This window comes from Puma concolor, chromosome E2, assembly GCF_028749965.1.
Source record: "Puma concolor isolate L17-30 chromosome E2, mPumCon1.1.hap2, whole genome shotgun sequence".
Classification (NCBI taxonomy): Eukaryota; Metazoa; Chordata; class Mammalia; order Carnivora; family Felidae; genus Puma; species Puma concolor.
The window spans coordinates 56141634-56158092 of record NC_141681.1 but is presented as its reverse complement, the minus strand read 5'-3'; the positions used below and the strand labels follow the sequence as shown (position 1 = coordinate 56158092).

Below are 16459 nucleotides of genomic sequence, written 5' to 3'. Positions count from 1 at the left end.
TGGGAGGTAGAGCCAGAGTGACAAAGTGACAGAGACTCAAGAAAAAAAGGAGATGGGAATGTACAGCCAGGGGCAGAGGGAGAAGCAGGGAGAGAGGCAGCTACAGAGGGAGAGAGATGGGCGTTGTCAGTCCACAGGAAGAGAAACAGAAACAATTAGATATAGAGAATTGGGGGGGGGGGGTGCACCCGGGTGGGGCTCAGTCGGTTGAGCTTTGGACTCTCGATACCGGCTCAGGTGAGGATCTCAAGGTTCCTGGGATCCAGCCCTGCATCGGGCTCTGCACTGACAGCTCCGAGCCTGCTTGAAATTCTCTGTGTCCCTCTCTCTGTCACTCAAAATAAATAAAACATTAAAAACAAACAAAAAATTTTTTTAAAGATACAGTTTTTTGTTTTTGTTGTTTTTAATCATGGAAAGAAGGGCATGGAAGCAATGGTATTTATCACAGTCTCCTTGTCTTGAGGGGCTGGGAGCTTAGATGCTCGGACCCAGTCTCTTTGACCTCTAAGCGAGGTCACTGCCGCCTTCGCTCTCAGGTCGCAGGGGGGGGGGTCCCCGGGGGCAGCTGACCTACAACTCTGTGAGTTCGCCAGGGAGCCCCTGGGAGACAAAGCCCAGCGCCCAGCCCCCTCCCCAGCCCTGGCACACGCGGACACGCACGCACACGCACACACGCAGACCCACAACCACTCACAGCTCCTGGCAGACGGCGCGCCCCACGGCCAGCGCACGCGGCCACGCCCACAGCCGCGCACGTGTGCGCATTTTCTCCATCCCCGGGGCTTCGAGGGGAGGGGCTGGCGTGCGGGGGGCTGGGCGGCGGGGGGAGAGATCGGACAGACGGGGGGAAAGACGGGCGTTGGGGGCGCCCGAAGGCAGAAGGAACGCGAGGGAGAGGAGCGCAGAAATGGAGAGAAACCAGAGGGGAAAGACAGCGGAGAGCCGGAGAAGGACGGGTGCGACGGAGGGGAGGCCTCGGAGGGCAGGGAAGGGCGCGACGGCGGCCCTGGGAAGGGAGGCCGTCGGGCGCGGGGGTGCGGGCAATGGCGGGAAGCGGGTGGAGCTGCCCGGCTCGTCCGTGACCTCAGAGCCCCTGGCCCAGCTCCGCCCTGACGTCAGCCCTCCTCCGCCCCCGCCCGCGTCGGGCTTCAAATGACCCCCGGGCTTCCCAGCCCCAGCGAGACCCGGGAACCCGCAGAAGAGGAGCGCCCGCCGGAGCCATAGCGATGACACAGGTGCGTGCGAGAGTGCGGTAGTGCGGGGCCCGCTGGCACCTGTGTGACCACGTGGGTGGGCGCACTGCGCGCGCTCCTGTGCGTGACGGCCGCCGTCAGTGTAGGACGGGGACCCCGTGAGGCCGAGTTCGGGTTCCATACCCCTGTGTGGGTGGCAATCCCGCCGGTAGAATAGATGTGACAAGTCCATGCTTATCCTGCTTTAAGTCCGCGCCTGTGTGCGGGGTGCGGGTGGGGAGGCAGGGCGGTATTTGCTTGACACATGGCCTGGATTTCTACTTTTTTGTGTCCAATAACTATTAAGTTGAACCAAACGAAATCGCCGCTGTCTGGTCACGTTTGCCCTTTGAAAACGGCAATTTCATGCAGTTCAACCTTAACCCTTACTTTCTTCTTGCTCCGGACCCAACCTTAGCCGTTACTATTTCTTCTTGCCCGTGTGTTTCTTGTCCTGTGGGCTTCCCTTCTAGGCTTAGCTCCTTTCTGCTCAAGGGCACGTGTTCCCAAGTTCCCCTGCATGGCTGTTGGTGGGGGTCTCAGGATCACTAAGTTGTTTCTTTAAGTTTATTTATTTCTTTATTTTTGAGAGAGAGCGTGAACTGGGGAGGGGCAGAGAGCGAGGGAGAGACAGAATCCCAAGCAGGCTCTGCGTTGCCAGCACAGGGCCAGACTTGGGGCCCGAACCCACGAACGGTGAGAACATGACCTGAGCGCAAACCAAGAGTCGGCCACTTAACCGGCTGAGTCACCCAGGTGCCCCAGGATCACTAAGTTCTAAGAGCAAGTGCCTGGGGAGATCTTCTAGAACATGAATGTTCTCCTATGTTGGCACATTCTCTGGGTCTCTTGTCATGTGTGAGTACATGTGTGGGGCTGTGTGTCCACAGCTGATACAGGTGTGTTTGTGAGTGTTGGCATTAGAACCGTCTGTTCACCCACCTGTCCCAGCATGAATTGGGCCACCCCCAGAATCTCAGTCAGGGCCAGGTTTAGGGCAAAAGGACAGAGAAGGAGAATTCCAGAAGAAATAATAATGTAATTATTAATATTGAGCATTTATTAGCACCAGGCCAAAAGCTCTATAGAGAACCTAAAAGTAGTATCCTATAGAAACATAAAAGTAAAGTGAATTTCAATAATATATGTTATTCAACTCAGTGTATGAAGGGTCATCAAACTTTTTCTGTACAAAGCTAGACAGTCAGTATTTGAGGGTTTTGTGTGCCATATGGTCTCTACGGCAACTACTCAACTTTGGCCTGGTGTGAAATCAGTCACAGACAATATGTAAACAGAGGAGTGTGGTTGTGTGGCAGTAAGACTTGATTTAAGGATGCTGAAGTTTGAATTTCATGTCATTTTCATATGCAACAAAATTGGGTTTTTTTGTTTTTTACTTTCTTTTTTTTTTTTTAAAAATTTTTTTTTCCAACGTTTTTATTTTATTTTTGGGACAGAGAGAGACAGAGCATGAACGGGGGAGGGGCAGAGAGAGAGGGAGACACAGAATCGGAAACAGGCTCCAGGCTCTGAGCCATCAGCCCAGAGCCTGACGCGGGGCTCGAACTCACGGACCGCGAGATCGTGACCTGGCTGAAGTCGGACGCTTAACCGACTGCGCCACCCAGGCGCCCCTGTTTTTTACTTTCTTTACCCATTTATTTTTTAACTTTATTTAGAGAGAGAGAGAGAGAGAGAGGCATTGAGAGAATCCCAAGCCAACCCTTGCTATCAGAAACATAATTTAATGGGACGCCTGGGTGGCTCAGTCATTTAAGCGTCCAACTTCAGCTCGGGTCATGATCTCCCGGTTCATGAGTTCGAGCCCCCCATTGGGCTCTGTGCTGACACCTCAGAGCCTGGAGCCTGCTTTGGATTCTATGTCTCCTTCTCTCTCTCTCTCTCTCTCTCTCTGTGTCCCTCCCCCACTTATTCTCTCTCAAAAATAAATAAACATTAAAAAAATATTATAATTTCATGAATAGATGCAGTAGACTATATTTGCTACAACATAACAAACTTCATAACAAGATTTTTAAAACTATCATTTCCATATGTAACCAATACGAAAATATTAATGAGATACTTTCTGTTTTTCAAAGGAAAGCCTCAAAATCCAGAAGCGTAGCACATCACATACAGATGCTATATTTTCATTGGAGATAACTTGATCTGTATTTAGATTTCATAAAATTTACACTTGAAAAAGTAGGGCTTCCCACGCCCTACTTGTTTCAGACATACTTAAAAGCTTTCCAATAACTGAATTAAGTATTAGTTCCTAAACTTAAATATTGAAATAAAATTAGAATTTCAGTTCCTTTGTCATTTTGGCTGCTTCCCAAGCGCTCAGGAGCCACACGTGGCTGGTGACTCCTGTACTGGACAACACGAATCTGTATCTTAACTCACTTAACTCATAAATAAGCCCATGAGGCAGGAGCCAGTGACACATGAGGCAGTTGAGCATAGAGGACGATGCAGCCAAACTGTCTGAGTGGCCCTGGGCTAGAGAATCACCTCTCCGTGCCTCAGTTTCCTCATATGGAATAGGAGTGATAACAGTATCTACACCATGGAGCAGTCCTTGGCATGCAGAAGGAGCTAAATCCCCATTTTACAAGATGAGAAAATGGAGGCACCCCCCCCCCCCCCTCCCGCGTTCTGATTCTGAGCTCTTCCAGCAACATGAACTGGGCACTTGGCCCTGTTGGGGAGACCTGAGCAGTGGAGTTGGAGAAGGTGGCCATGGCTTTGGGAAGTCAGAGAAAAGATTCCTCCTCCTGTGAGCTTCATGACCTTGAGGGAGCCCTTCTTCCTGGCTAATCAGTCCTGTTTTGCCATGTGTATGGTGTCAGTAAACATTATTTGTCCCCCCCACCCTCTCCTGAAGAGTAAAATCAGTATATGAGCTGGTGATTCAGTGACCAGATTCCTGAGGTTCAAATCTTGGCTTCTCTGCTATCCAGGTGTGACCTTGGGCAGGTTGCTGCCCCCCTCTGTGACTCAGTGACCTGATCTGTAAAATGGGGATAATAGTAATAGTACCTATTCCTACGGCTGTTGGGAGGATTAAAATAAGTTAGTTTCTGGGGGCGCCTGGGTGGTTTCAGTCTGTTAAGACTGGGACCTCAGTTTAGGTCGTGATCTTGCCTTTGTGAGTTTGAGTCCAGCATGGGGCTTGCTGCTGTCAGCGTGGAACTGCTTCTGATCCTGTCGCCCTCCCTTCTTCACCTCCCCCCACCCTGGGCTCTTTCTCTCAAAACAGTTCCTGTAAAAGGCTTACAGCAGTACCTGATATATGTCAAACTGCATTATATTTTAGATAATGATGATGGTTGTATCAACACTAGGAAACCTTTGATTGGGAGATGAGTGATTATGTTCTGTGCCACTAAGATAAGAAAGGGGGGGGCGGGGAGAGAACCCCTGTTCCCCTGTGACATTCCCTTGAGTGTAATCCTCACGGATTGAAGAGCTGTTGAAAATGTGAAAACAAAAGTACCAGAATGCACATAATCAGGCATTAAGCCTTGCTGTTTGCCACAATTATTTTCAAATAACTTTGCAGTACCCAGGGGATTTTTTTTTTTTTTTTTAACGACAAGGGGATGCTATGTTGGCTTGGGGCGGGGGGCGTGGGTGGATCTAGGTCTTCTCTTCCCGGAGGAGGATTTCAGAACTCTCTTCCCTTGCTATCCCCTCTCCCCGCTCCCAGCAGGACGTGCCCAAGCCCACCCCGGCCGCCCGCCACTGCTCCGGCCTGGCCCGGCGGGTGCTGACCGTCACCTTCGCGCTGCTCATCCTGGGCCTCATGACCTGGGCCTACGCCGCCGGGGTGCCGCTGGCCTCCGATCGCTACGGCCTCCTCGCCTTCGGTCTGTACGGGGCCTTCCTCTCGGCGCACCTGGTGGCGCAGAGCCTCTTCGCGTACCTGGAGCACCGGCGGGTGGCGGCGGCGGCGCGGCGGGCGGCGGCGCGGGGGCCCCTGGACGCGGCGGCGGCGCGCAGCGTGGCGCTGACCATCTCGGCGTACCAGGAGGACCCCGCGTACCTGCGCCAGTGCCTGGCGTCCGCCCGCGCCCTGCAGTACCCGCGCGCGCGCCTGCGCGTCCTCATGGTGGTGGACGGCAACCGCGCCGAGGACCTCTACATGGTGGACATGTTCCGCGAGGTCTTCGCCGACGAGGACCCCGCCACCTACGTGTGGGACGGCAACTACCACCGGCCTTGGGAGCCGGCGGCCACGGCGGGCGCGGCGGGCGCGGGCGCCTACCGGGAGGTGGAGGCCGAGGACCCCGGGCGGCTGGCGGTGGAGGCGCTGGTGAGGACGCACCGCTGCGTGTGCGTGGCGCAGCGCTGGGGCGGCAAGCGCGAGGTCATGTACACCGCCTTCAAGGCGCTCGGCGACTCGGTGGACTACGTGCAGGTGAGTGGAAGGCGTCCCCTCCCCACCGTGCCCCTGACACTCGGCATGCCCCTTCTCTGGGATCCTTTTTCGGTGCAGAGATCGGAATGAACCTCCAACTGCCCTTATTTATTCATCCGTTCAAAGTAGCGATTCTTTCCTTTGCTCGTTCATTCTTACGGGGAGACAGACTCATTTGTTGCTTTCGTTCACGCGGCGATTCATTAATTCCTTCCTTTCTTCACTCATTCATTCTCGAGTGCATACTCTTTCATTTCTACTCTTTTTTTAAAAAAAAATTTTTAATGTTTAGTTTTTTGAGACAGAGACAGAGCACGAGCGGGGGAGGGGCAGAGAGAGAGGGAGACACAGAATCTGAACAGGCTCCAGGCTCTGAGCTGTGGGCACAGAGCCCGACGCGGGGCTCGAACTCACAGACCGTGAGATCATGACCTGAGCCAAAGTCGGACGCTCAACTGACTGAGCCACCCAGGCGCCCCACTACTCTTTTTAAGTTGAAGTGTAGTTGACATCACACATTCTTACACCCACCTCCAATATGGAGATCATTCATTTTACTCATTCATATATCTGTTGGATGCAGACTCTCCTTCATGCATTCACTCATCCGTCCATGTACCCATCCACTCAGTCTAAAGATTTTTTCATTTGTGCATCTAATATAGATTTATTTGTTTGCTTGTTTAAGATTTTATTTTTAAGTAATCTGTGCACCCAACATGGGGCTCGAACTCACAACCCCGGGATCAAGAGTTGCACGCTCTACTGATTGAGCCAGTCAGGTAGCTCTTATTTCTGTATTTTCATCCATTCCATGTAGAGATTTCTTGCTTTCTTCATCCAGTGTAGAAATTCTATCCTTTACTCATCGGTTCATGCATCCATTATCCATCTAATAGGGAGACCGTGCATTCATTTATTCATTCATTCACTTACCCATTGAACATAGGGACATTCAGTGTGGAGATTACTTTGTTCATTTATTCATCCATTTATCTATTCAATATATTCATTTGCTCAATTAGTCATTCATCCATTCAGTGTAGAAATTCATTCATTAATGTACTGCATTCGTTTTCTATGACTGCATAACAAATTACCACAAATTTGGCCGCTGGAAACAAAACACTTATTATCTCATAGTTTCCATGAATCAGGAAAGTCTGGGCAAAGTCTTACTGGATCCTCTATTCAGGGTATCATCAGGCTACAATCACGGTGTCAGCTGGGTCCTATCTAAGGCCCGGGGCCTCTAACAAGCTCATGTATTTGTTGGCAGAATTCATGTTCTTGCCGTCCTAAAACTTGCCTCTTCCAGACCAGCAAGAGAAACTCTCAGACTTCTAGACCCCCTTTCAAAGGGCTCACCTGATTAGGTCAGACCTACGCAGGAAATGTCAACAGATTAAGGATAAATTACACTGCAAAACTCCTTTACCATTTGTATACAAGGTAGTATAATCATGAGAGTTGTGTCCCATCACTTTTGCCATATTCTGTGGGTTAGAAGCAAATTACAGGTCTCACCCACACACCAGAGGAGGGTGTTATACAGGGGAATGGGTCTCGGGGAGGAAGTCATCTTAAAATGTGATTAGGCGTTGGAAATAACGACAAAATTCAAACGTATGTTCAGATTGGCTGTAGAACGTCCCAGCAGCTCCCCGCCCCTGGGTGTCCTCCCCTCAGGATCTGGCCTGATCCCAGCCCCTTCCGCTCCGCAGGTTTGTGACTCAGACACGAGGCTGGACCCCATGGCACTCCTGGAGCTGGTGCGGGTGCTGGACGAGGACCCCCGGGTGGGGGCTGTTGGGGGGGACGTGCGGATCCTCAACCCCCTGGACTCCTGGGTCAGCTTCTTAAGCAGCCTGCGGTACTGGGTGGCCTTCAATGTGGAGCGGGCTTGTCAGAGCTACTTCCACTGTGTGTCCTGCATCAGTGGTCCCCTAGGTGAGCAGAGGTAGGGCTTGGGAGGGCCATGGGTGGGGTGGCGGGGGAGAGGGGAGCCAGAACGGGTTGAGGAGGGGATTGAGACTGGGGACAGAGACGGGGCTGCAGCAGGAATTGGGATTAGGGATAAGACTGGAAGGTGGGCAGGTGTCCGGTGGGGTTGGAGAAAGGGTGTGGATGGGGATAGGTGCTGGGTGGCTTGGGGAAGGGGGTGGGATGCGGTTGGAGTCAGGGACAGGGTTGGGGCCAAGTCTGGGGTTGGTGATGGGTTTTCGGATGGGGAGGGGGAGGGGAGAGGACTGAGAATGGATACGGGGTTGGGGATGGAGTTGAGGTGGCTTCACCATCAAAAATGCATGTAGGTGTGGGCCAGGGGCAGGACTGGGGCAAGTTTGGGCCTAGGATTGCAGTGTGGGGTTGAGGGTAGAGGGTTAAGGAAGGATCGGTGTTGAGAACGGGATCAGGGCTGGAGGTAGGGCTGAGGACAGGACTGAGGTGGTGGAGGATGGGCTGGGATCGGAGGCGAGTTGGGTTGGAGACAGGATTGGGGACAGTATTGGCAACAGTAGAGGCTGATGCTCTTCCTGTACTCCCCACCCAGGCCTGTACAGGAACCACCTCCTGCAGCAGTTCCTTGAGGCCTGGTACAACCAGAAGTTCCTGGGCACCCACTGCACCTTTGGGGATGACCGGCACCTCACCAACCGCATGCTCAGCATGGGTTATGCCACCAAGTAAGCTGAGGGCTTGGGTGGTGTGTGTGTGTGTGTGTGTATGTGTGCTGGGAATTACCCAAACCCAAAATACCTTGCCGCACAGTGGGCTCTACCAAGTGAGACATTAGGGGAGAGTGGAAGACACCAGAAGGGACAGGGGTGGCAATCCCATTGATCACATGACCCAGTGGACTCTACCAAGTGAGGCAAGGTGAGGGCAGGGGATTCCACCTAGGAGACACAACACGAGATCGGGGCAAGGTGGCTCTACCATGGGCGGCACACATTCCTCCCAGTGACGTGGGAAGGGAAAGAGATAAACAGTGGGATCTAGTGAGCGAGTGAGTGAGAAGAATCACATGCTTCAAGAAGAGTTGTAATTCCATGAAACTAGGGGAGTACATCTTCCAGCAGGTCAAGTTCGGGTGGGGAGGGGGGGAAGAATTCTACCAAGCTAGACCCCATGAAAGGGCCAGAGAGCACGTGGGGTATATCAAGAGAACCCATGCATTCATTCACCCAGCAAGTATTTATTACGATTTTTTTTTAAGTTTATTTATTAAAGTAATCTCTACGTCCATTGTGGGGCTCGGCCCAGTGATCAAGAGCCACACTCTCCCGCTGAGCCAGCCAGGCGCCCCTCATTACAATGTTCGAAGCTCTAAGAATGCAGCAGAGACACAAATTCATGCTCACAGACACCCGGGGACACAGTAAATACGTGGATGATGGCACATGCCGTGCGGTTGGATAGTCCGGGAAAAGGGGGGATAGGGTGTTTGGGAGCAGGGAATGAAATGTTAACTAGGATGCCCCAGGAAGGGCAGAGGCAGAGGCTGGAAGCGGTGCCGCTGGAGCCCTAGCAAGGGGGAGCGCATCAGGGCAGGACGGAAGGGTCACGGGGGCGGGCGTACTACGAAAGGCTTGTAGGCCACTCGAGAACTTTGAAGTACGGGAGGGTTCCGGGCAGAGGGGTGAGGTGCTGCTTGTGGTAACAGGATCCCTCTGGCTGCTGTTTGGAGTACAGACTGCAGGAGGCCAGGGCAGGGCAGGGAGGCTGCACAGGGGAAGGAGACCGGACACTGTCCAGTAATACCCGTGAGGCTAGAATAGTTGGACGCCTCCTAACCAACCGACTGCTAGCGGTCACCTGCTGACGTTCCCTAAGAGGGATTCTAGCCTTGCGTGGGCTTAGCTGGAAACTGGGTGGGGACCGATCAGGATGTCTGCTGCGGCCACGGGAAGGGGGCTTGATGGGTCCCTTGAGCTCTAACCCGTTGGGCGGCTGCCTTCGGCGGGAACATCGCCTGGCTTGTGCCTCACCGTGAGGCCTGCCAATAGTAGTGAGTGCTAGAGTATTCGTAATAGATTAGTGATAGCATTAGTAATAGGTCAGTAACTGTAATGCTGTTAGTAACGACAGTAGTGGCATTAGTCACCGTGAAAACGGTAGTAGCTGCTAATATTTATTGAGTAACCGGGCTGGTAATCCTGATTCAGCGCTCACGGCAGCCCTGTTAGGTGGGAATCCTTGTGGATCGCATCTTGCCTACGAGAACCGGAGGCCCGGGGAGGTCAAGAAAGCTTACAGCGCAGTGGCCGCGCGGCAGTGGCCTCTTCTGGCCCCGAGCTCTGTCCCGGCCACGGCCACGGGGAGGGCCGTGCTGACGCCCCGCCTCGTCCCTCCCGTGCAGGTATACATCCCGGTCCCGCTGCTACTCCGAGACGCCCTCTTCCTTCCTGCGCTGGCTGAGCCAGCAGACGCGCTGGTCCAAGTCGTACTTCCGCGAGTGGCTGTACAACGCGCTCTGGTGGCACCGGCACCACGCCTGGATGACGTACGAGGCGGTGGTGTCGGGCCTCTTCCCCTTCTTCGTGGCGGCCACCGTGCTGCGGCTCTTCTACGCCGGCCGCCCGTGGGCGCTGCTCTGGGTGCTGCTGTGCGTGCAGGGCGTGGCGCTGGCCAAGGCGGCCTTCGCGGCCTGGCTGCGCGGCTGCCCGCGCATGGTGCTGCTCTCGCTCTACGCGCCGCTCTACATGTGCGGCCTCCTGCCCGCCAAGTTCCTGGCGCTGGCCACCATGAACCAGAGCGGCTGGGGCACCTCCGGCCGCCGGAAGCTGGCCGCCAACTATGTGCCCCTGCTGCCGCTGGCGCTCTGGGCGTTGCTGCTGCTGGGGGGCCTGGTCCGCAGCGTGGTGCAGGAGGCCAGGGCCGACTGGGGCGGCCCCTCGCGGGCCGCCGAGGCCCGGCACCTGGCCGCAGGGGCCGGCGCCTACGTGGGGTACTGGGTGGTGATGCTGACGCTCTACTGGGTGGGCGTGCGGAGGCTCTGCCGGCGGCGGGCGGGCGGCTACCGCGTGCAGGTGTGAGTCCCGGCGTGCGGGGACCCCGGGAGCCACGGACTTGCCGGCCTCGGGTTCTGTGGGCCTCGCTTGTCCTCCTCCGTGAAGCGAGGGGGTCGACCCGAGACTCTTCAGCCTGGACTATTTGGGGGCTGGGACTTGGGGTCTTTGGGCAGGGGTATTTATTGATCAGGGTGTGGATTTTTAGGGGCAGGGGGAGACAGGGGTCCCCGTATGCTGTCCTGGGGTCTGCTTTCTCACGGTTCGTATTTAATATCCATTTGTACTGTGTGATTAGGACATAATAAAGAATTTTATTTATTTTCTTCTGAGTCTCTCCCCTTTTTTTTGAGAATGGAGGGGCTGTGTGGTTGAAGGTTGGAGACTCATGGGTCTGTAATGTTTCTTTTTGAGAGACAGAGCATGAGCGGGGGAGGGGCAGAAAGAGGGAGCCAGGAATCTGAAGCAGGATCCAGGCTCTGAGCTGTCAGCACAGAGCCTGATGTGGGGCTCCCAACTCATGAACGGTGAGATCATGACCTGAGCTAAAGTCCAATGCTTAACCAACTGAGCCATCCAGGCGCCCCAAGCTGGTTGTTGTGTTTGTTTGTTTGTTTGTTTGTTTTTTAAGTTTTATTTATGGAGGGTGAGAGAGGGAGAGACAGAATCCCAGGCAGGCTCTGCACTGTCAGCACAATGTCTGATGCGGGGTTCAAACCCAGGAACCGTGAGATTGAGACCCAAGCTGAAACCAAACGTTGGCTGTCCAACTGAGCCACCCAGGTGGCCCAGCTGCTTTTTGTTTGTTTGTTTATGCATTTATTTGCGGGGCGGGGGTAGGTGCAGAGAGAGAGGGGGAGAGGGCAAATCTCAAGCAGGCTCTGCACCATCAGTGCAGAGCCCGATGTGGGGCTCGGACTGACAAACTGAACTGTGAAATCATGACCTGAGCAGAAGTCAGCTGCTTAACTGAATGAGCCACCCAGGCGCCCCCCCCCCCACCTCCCAACTATTTGAACCTAGACAGGATACCCTCCCTCCTTCTTCAGAGTCTCGGTTCTCTGGGAAACGGGGATAGTAATCCCATGGCTCAGAGGTGTGAGGGTGAAATTTCTCAACTCCTCATTCACAGACACTTACGGAGTACCTACTACATGGGGACACTGTCAGGCACTGTGGGTGGTGTCTTCCTGGTCCATCCTCTCCGCTCCGCTCCTAACAAGGGGAACTTGTACCGTCTCTCCTCAAACCCCTAGCATCTCACCCTTGGCTTGCTTCCCATTCACTGAGAAAACAGAGTTGGACGAGACAACTTCCAGTCCCCACCCACGTCTTCCCACTGCCTCTGTGCCCACACAGGCCACCTTCCCCCACTACTGCAGGTGAACCCTCTGTGTTCCGATGCCAACCCCTTCACGCACTAGACCTCATGCCGTCTGGTCTGTCTACTCAAAGATCTCCCACGCGCTCACCGTCATCAATTCTTCCCTTCCCACCAGCATCCAAATGTGCCATCACTCGAATTTTTTTTTTTTTTTAATTTTTTTTTTCAACATTTATTTATTTTTGGGACAGAGAGAGACAGAGCATGAACGGGGGAGGGGCAGAGAGAGAGGGAGACACAGAATCGGAAACAGGCTCCAGGCTCTGAGCCATCAGCCCAGAGCCTGACGCGGGGCTCGAACTCCCGGACCGCGAGATCGTGACCTGGCTGAAGTCGGACGCTTAACCGACTGCGCCACCCAGGCGCCCCATCGAATTTTTAACACTCCCTTCCTATTCCTATTTCCTCCTGAGCTACTCATTTTTAAAAAGGTAATCTCAGGGGCGCCTGGGTGGCTCACTCGGTTGAGTGACCGACTTCGGCTCAGGTCATGATCTCATGGTTTGTGGGTTCGAGCCCCCCGTCGGGCTCTGTGCTGACAGCTCAGAACTTGAAACCTGCTTCGGGTTCTGTGTCTCCCTCTCTCTGACCCTCCCCCACTCACGCTCTGTCTCTCAAAAATAAAATGTTTTTAAAAAATTTTTAAAAATAAAAATAAAAATAAAAAAGTAATTTCTACCCCTAGGCACCTGGGTGGCTCAGTCAGTTAAGCGACCGACTTTGGATCAGGTCATGATCTCGCGGTTTGTAGGTTCGAGCCCCACATCAGGCTCTGTGCTGGCAGTGCGGAGCCTGCCTGGGATTCTCTCTCCCTCGATCTCTGCTCCTCCCCCACTCGTGCTTTCTCTCTCTCAAAATCAGTAAATAAACTTAAAAAGATTTTTTAAGGGGCACCTGGGTGGCGCAGTCGGTTAAGCGTCTGACTTCAGCCAGGTCACGATCTCGCGGTCCGTGAGTTCGAGCCCCGCGTCGGGCTCTGGGCTGATGGCTCAGAGCCTGGAGCCTGTTTCTAATTCTGTGTCTCCCTCTCTCTCTGCCCCTCCCCCGTTCATGCTCTGTCTCTCTGTGTCCCAAAAAAAATAAACGTTGAAGAAAAAAAAAAAATTAGAAAAAAAAAATTTTTTTTTAAAAGTAATCTCTACCCCCAGTGGGTCTTGAACTCACAACCCTGAGATCAAGATTTGCAGGCACCCCAAACTGTCTCGTTTCTAACAACAAAACTCCTTGAGGGCTATTTATATTTGTCTCCAGTTTCCACAAAGTTCAGCCGTGTAAGTGTATAATTCAATAGACGTGTGCAGCCATTACCGTCATCTGATTTTTGAACATTTTCATCACCCCCAAAAAGGAACCCCATACCCACTGGGAGTCACTTGCATTCCTCACGCACTCATTCTGGATCCACCTCCACACCCCAGGCAACCATAATCTACTGTCTTACAGATTCGCCTCTCCTGGATATTTCACACAAATGGGATAACGCGATATGGGTCTTTTGCGACAGACTTCTTTTGAGGTTCATCTGTGGTGTTGCATGGATCGGTGGCTCTTTCCTTTTCAGGGCCAAATAACATTCCACTGTAGGGATGTATCGCATTTGGCTGATGCATGTATCAGTTGATGGACATTTGGGATGTTTCCATTTTGGGGCTATTGTGAATAACGCTATGAACATTCACATGCAAGCTGTTGTGTACACACAGGTTAACTTCTCTCGGGTGGAATTCTCTAGGAGTGGAGTTGCTGAGTCACAGGGTAATCCTACGTGTAATTTATTGCCAAGTGGTTTCCACAGTGACTGCACCATTTTATATTCCCACCAGCGAAGTATGAGGGTTCTGATTTCCCTGCATCCTCACCAACATTTGTTATCACCTGGCTTTTTGATTATAGCTTCCCGGGGGTGTGAAGTGGTATCTCACTGTGGTTTTGATTTGCATTTCCCTGATGACTAATGTTGCCTCCCACTGACTTTTTTTTTTTTTAATTTTTTTTTTTCAACGTTTATTTATTTTTGGGACAGAGAGAGACAGAGCATGAACGGGGGAGGGGCAGAGAGAGAGGGAGACACAGAATCGGAAACAGGCTCCAGGCTCCGAGCCATCCGCCCAGAGCCCGACGCGGGGCTCGAACTCCCGGACCGCGAGATCGTGACCTGGCTGAAGTCGGACGCTTAACCGACTGCGCCACCCAGGCGCCCCAGCTGACTTTTAAACCCATGCGAATCACATGGTTCCCCCACCTCCCACCCCGTTGCTCTATAGAAGTTGCTCAGGGTAAGTTCATCAGTGTTGTCCATGTGGCTAAAACCAACGGCCAATTCTCAGGCCTCCTATTTCACGATGTGGCAGCATGTGACCCAGGTGGTCACGCTCCTTGAAATGCTTTCTTTGCCCGGCTTTCAGAATGCCACCGCTGCCTTGTTTTCCCTCTCCTTTTCCTTCTCGGTTCCACGTAATGTTTCAGACTGCTTCGCCTTGGAGAAGCCTCCTCCTCCCCACTTCTCTTCTCCTCCCACACTCGTTTCTTCTGTGGATCCAGCGATACGGCTCTGAATGCCTCGTTCATGCTCCCTGCCTGGAGAAGGGACTCTGGAATCAGACCTCACCCCTGCATTCGAGACTTGTATCCCCAACCGCCTCCAGGACGTTCCCACTTGGGACACCTCAAAACCAGACCCAGCCCCTCATCTGTCCTCCCCTGCCTCCCCCTTAATCCCCAGGAAACCTGACCCTCCAGCAGCACCGATATCCAGAAACAGAACCCCTACCTTAGAGCTGCTCATGCCGTGTGCGTTGTGCACAACAGTAACCCCTACCACATAGGACTATTTGATTGCTTTTCATTCACTCATTCTTTGACAAAGTCAATCAGTCACAGACCCACTTAACCAAGTATGAGCTGAATTCCACACTTTGCCAGGTTTGCAAATACAGAAATGAATTAAGAGGCAGCGCCTGACTTCCAGGCGCTCCTAGTCAAGTAAACAAAGAATGTGATCCAGACTATACCCAGGATGCCCAGACACGTCCCTCTGTGACTACTGTTTTCAAAGATGAGGGACAATTTAAATTATCAAAGCTACAAAAGATTATAAATTTAGCTCCTCACTTGCACTGGCCACATTTGAGCTGTTTCGTGGCCGCAGGTGGCTGGCAGCCACCACGATGGACAGTGCACATCTAGAACATTCCCATCATGGCAGAGGGTTCTATCGGACGTTGGTGCTGCCCTGACCATTGACACCTGCCCCTTCTCTTTTCTTCCCCTCACACCCAACATTCCGATCCACAAGCGAGCCCCACTGCTCCACCTTTAGGCCAGATGGAGAACGACTGCTCTCACCGTCACCACTTTGTCCCTGACGCCGGATCTCTTTCCTGGATTAAAGCTGTCCAGGTTATCACAGCACCAAACAGTGGTTTCTGCTTCTACCCTTCCCGCTACGGTGTAGTATCGACACAGTAGCCACGCAAATCAAATCAAATCATGACCTTCCTTGCCTCAAAAACTGCCCATAACGTTCATCTCAGAGGAAAACGCAGACCTTCCAGTGGCCAAGGTCCTGCATGACCTGGTCCCCTCACATCCTCTCTGACCTCACTGCGTGGCCATTTCCTAAAGTCCTGCTCCAGACGCCCTGCCATCTGGCCAGGTCCCCGATGCTGGGCACACTCAGGTTGTTTCTGACTTGATCCATGCCTCATTTTTGCTTCATTTTGTTTATCGTCTGACCATACGTGAGGACATAAACTCCATGAGGGTGCAGACTTTTGTCTGTCCTGATTTCTTCATTGCTGTCTTGACAGTCTCTTAAAAATGCCCGGCACATAGGAAGTACTCAGTAAGTATTCTCTAAACGAATGAGTAAAGGGGAATATATCAGTGAATAAGAACGAGCAGATGCCTAAAAGGAGCTTATCTTTCACATGCGAGGACACAAACCCAAATAAAAAACACAAGCTGACATTAAGTCCCAATGAGTGCTTATGCACAAGCTAAAACAGGGGGATGTCCATGCAGGGGGAGCGTAGTCAGAGAAGATGGCATTTGGGCTGGGACGTGTGCACTGAGAGAGAGGTAGCTTCGTGCGGTTCACAGTAAAGTCATTTCAAGTATGAAAAACAGCACGTGCAAAGGCCTGAACATGGGACCGAGCTTTGTATGTTCAAGGACCAAAAAATGGCCAATGGGGATAGAGAGTAAAGAGGGGGGACAAGAAAAGAGAGTCAGGCAAATACAGTGCCAGGCACACAGAGCTGTCGTGGGGATTAAATAGGTTAATACATGTAAAGGCTTTTCAGAGGAAACCCTAAATGGGTTAACTAGCCATGTAACAAGGTCCTGGAGAGAGTGACAAGAATCATGACAAACGCAAGGAAGAAGCAAAGGCCAAACG

The 16459-nt window shown here is 52.7% G+C and overlaps 1 protein-coding gene and 1 long non-coding RNA gene across 2 annotated transcripts in view; one reads left to right on the top strand and one right to left on the bottom strand.

The window, feature by feature from the left end:
• Nucleotides 1–984: 984 nt before the first annotated feature.
• HAS1 (hyaluronan synthase 1) lies at nt 985–11008 on the top strand. The gene is made up of 5 exons (XM_086688397.1): nt 985–1238; nt 4960–5667; nt 7392–7617; nt 8219–8351; nt 10028–11008. The coding sequence occupies exons 1-5, from the start codon at nt 1230–1232 to the stop codon at nt 10701–10703; spliced, it is 1752 nt and encodes a 583-aa protein (XP_086544523.1). The 5' UTR covers nt 985–1229; the 3' UTR covers nt 10704–11008.
• LOC147573781 (uncharacterized) overlaps nt 8844–16459 on the bottom strand; it is an 80585-nt gene continuing 72969 nt past the window's right edge. Inside the window, exon 2 of the long non-coding RNA XR_015244438.1 lies at nt 8844–11136. This is a non-coding gene — a long non-coding RNA (uncharacterized LOC147573781). The remainder of the gene's footprint in view (nt 11137–16459) is intronic.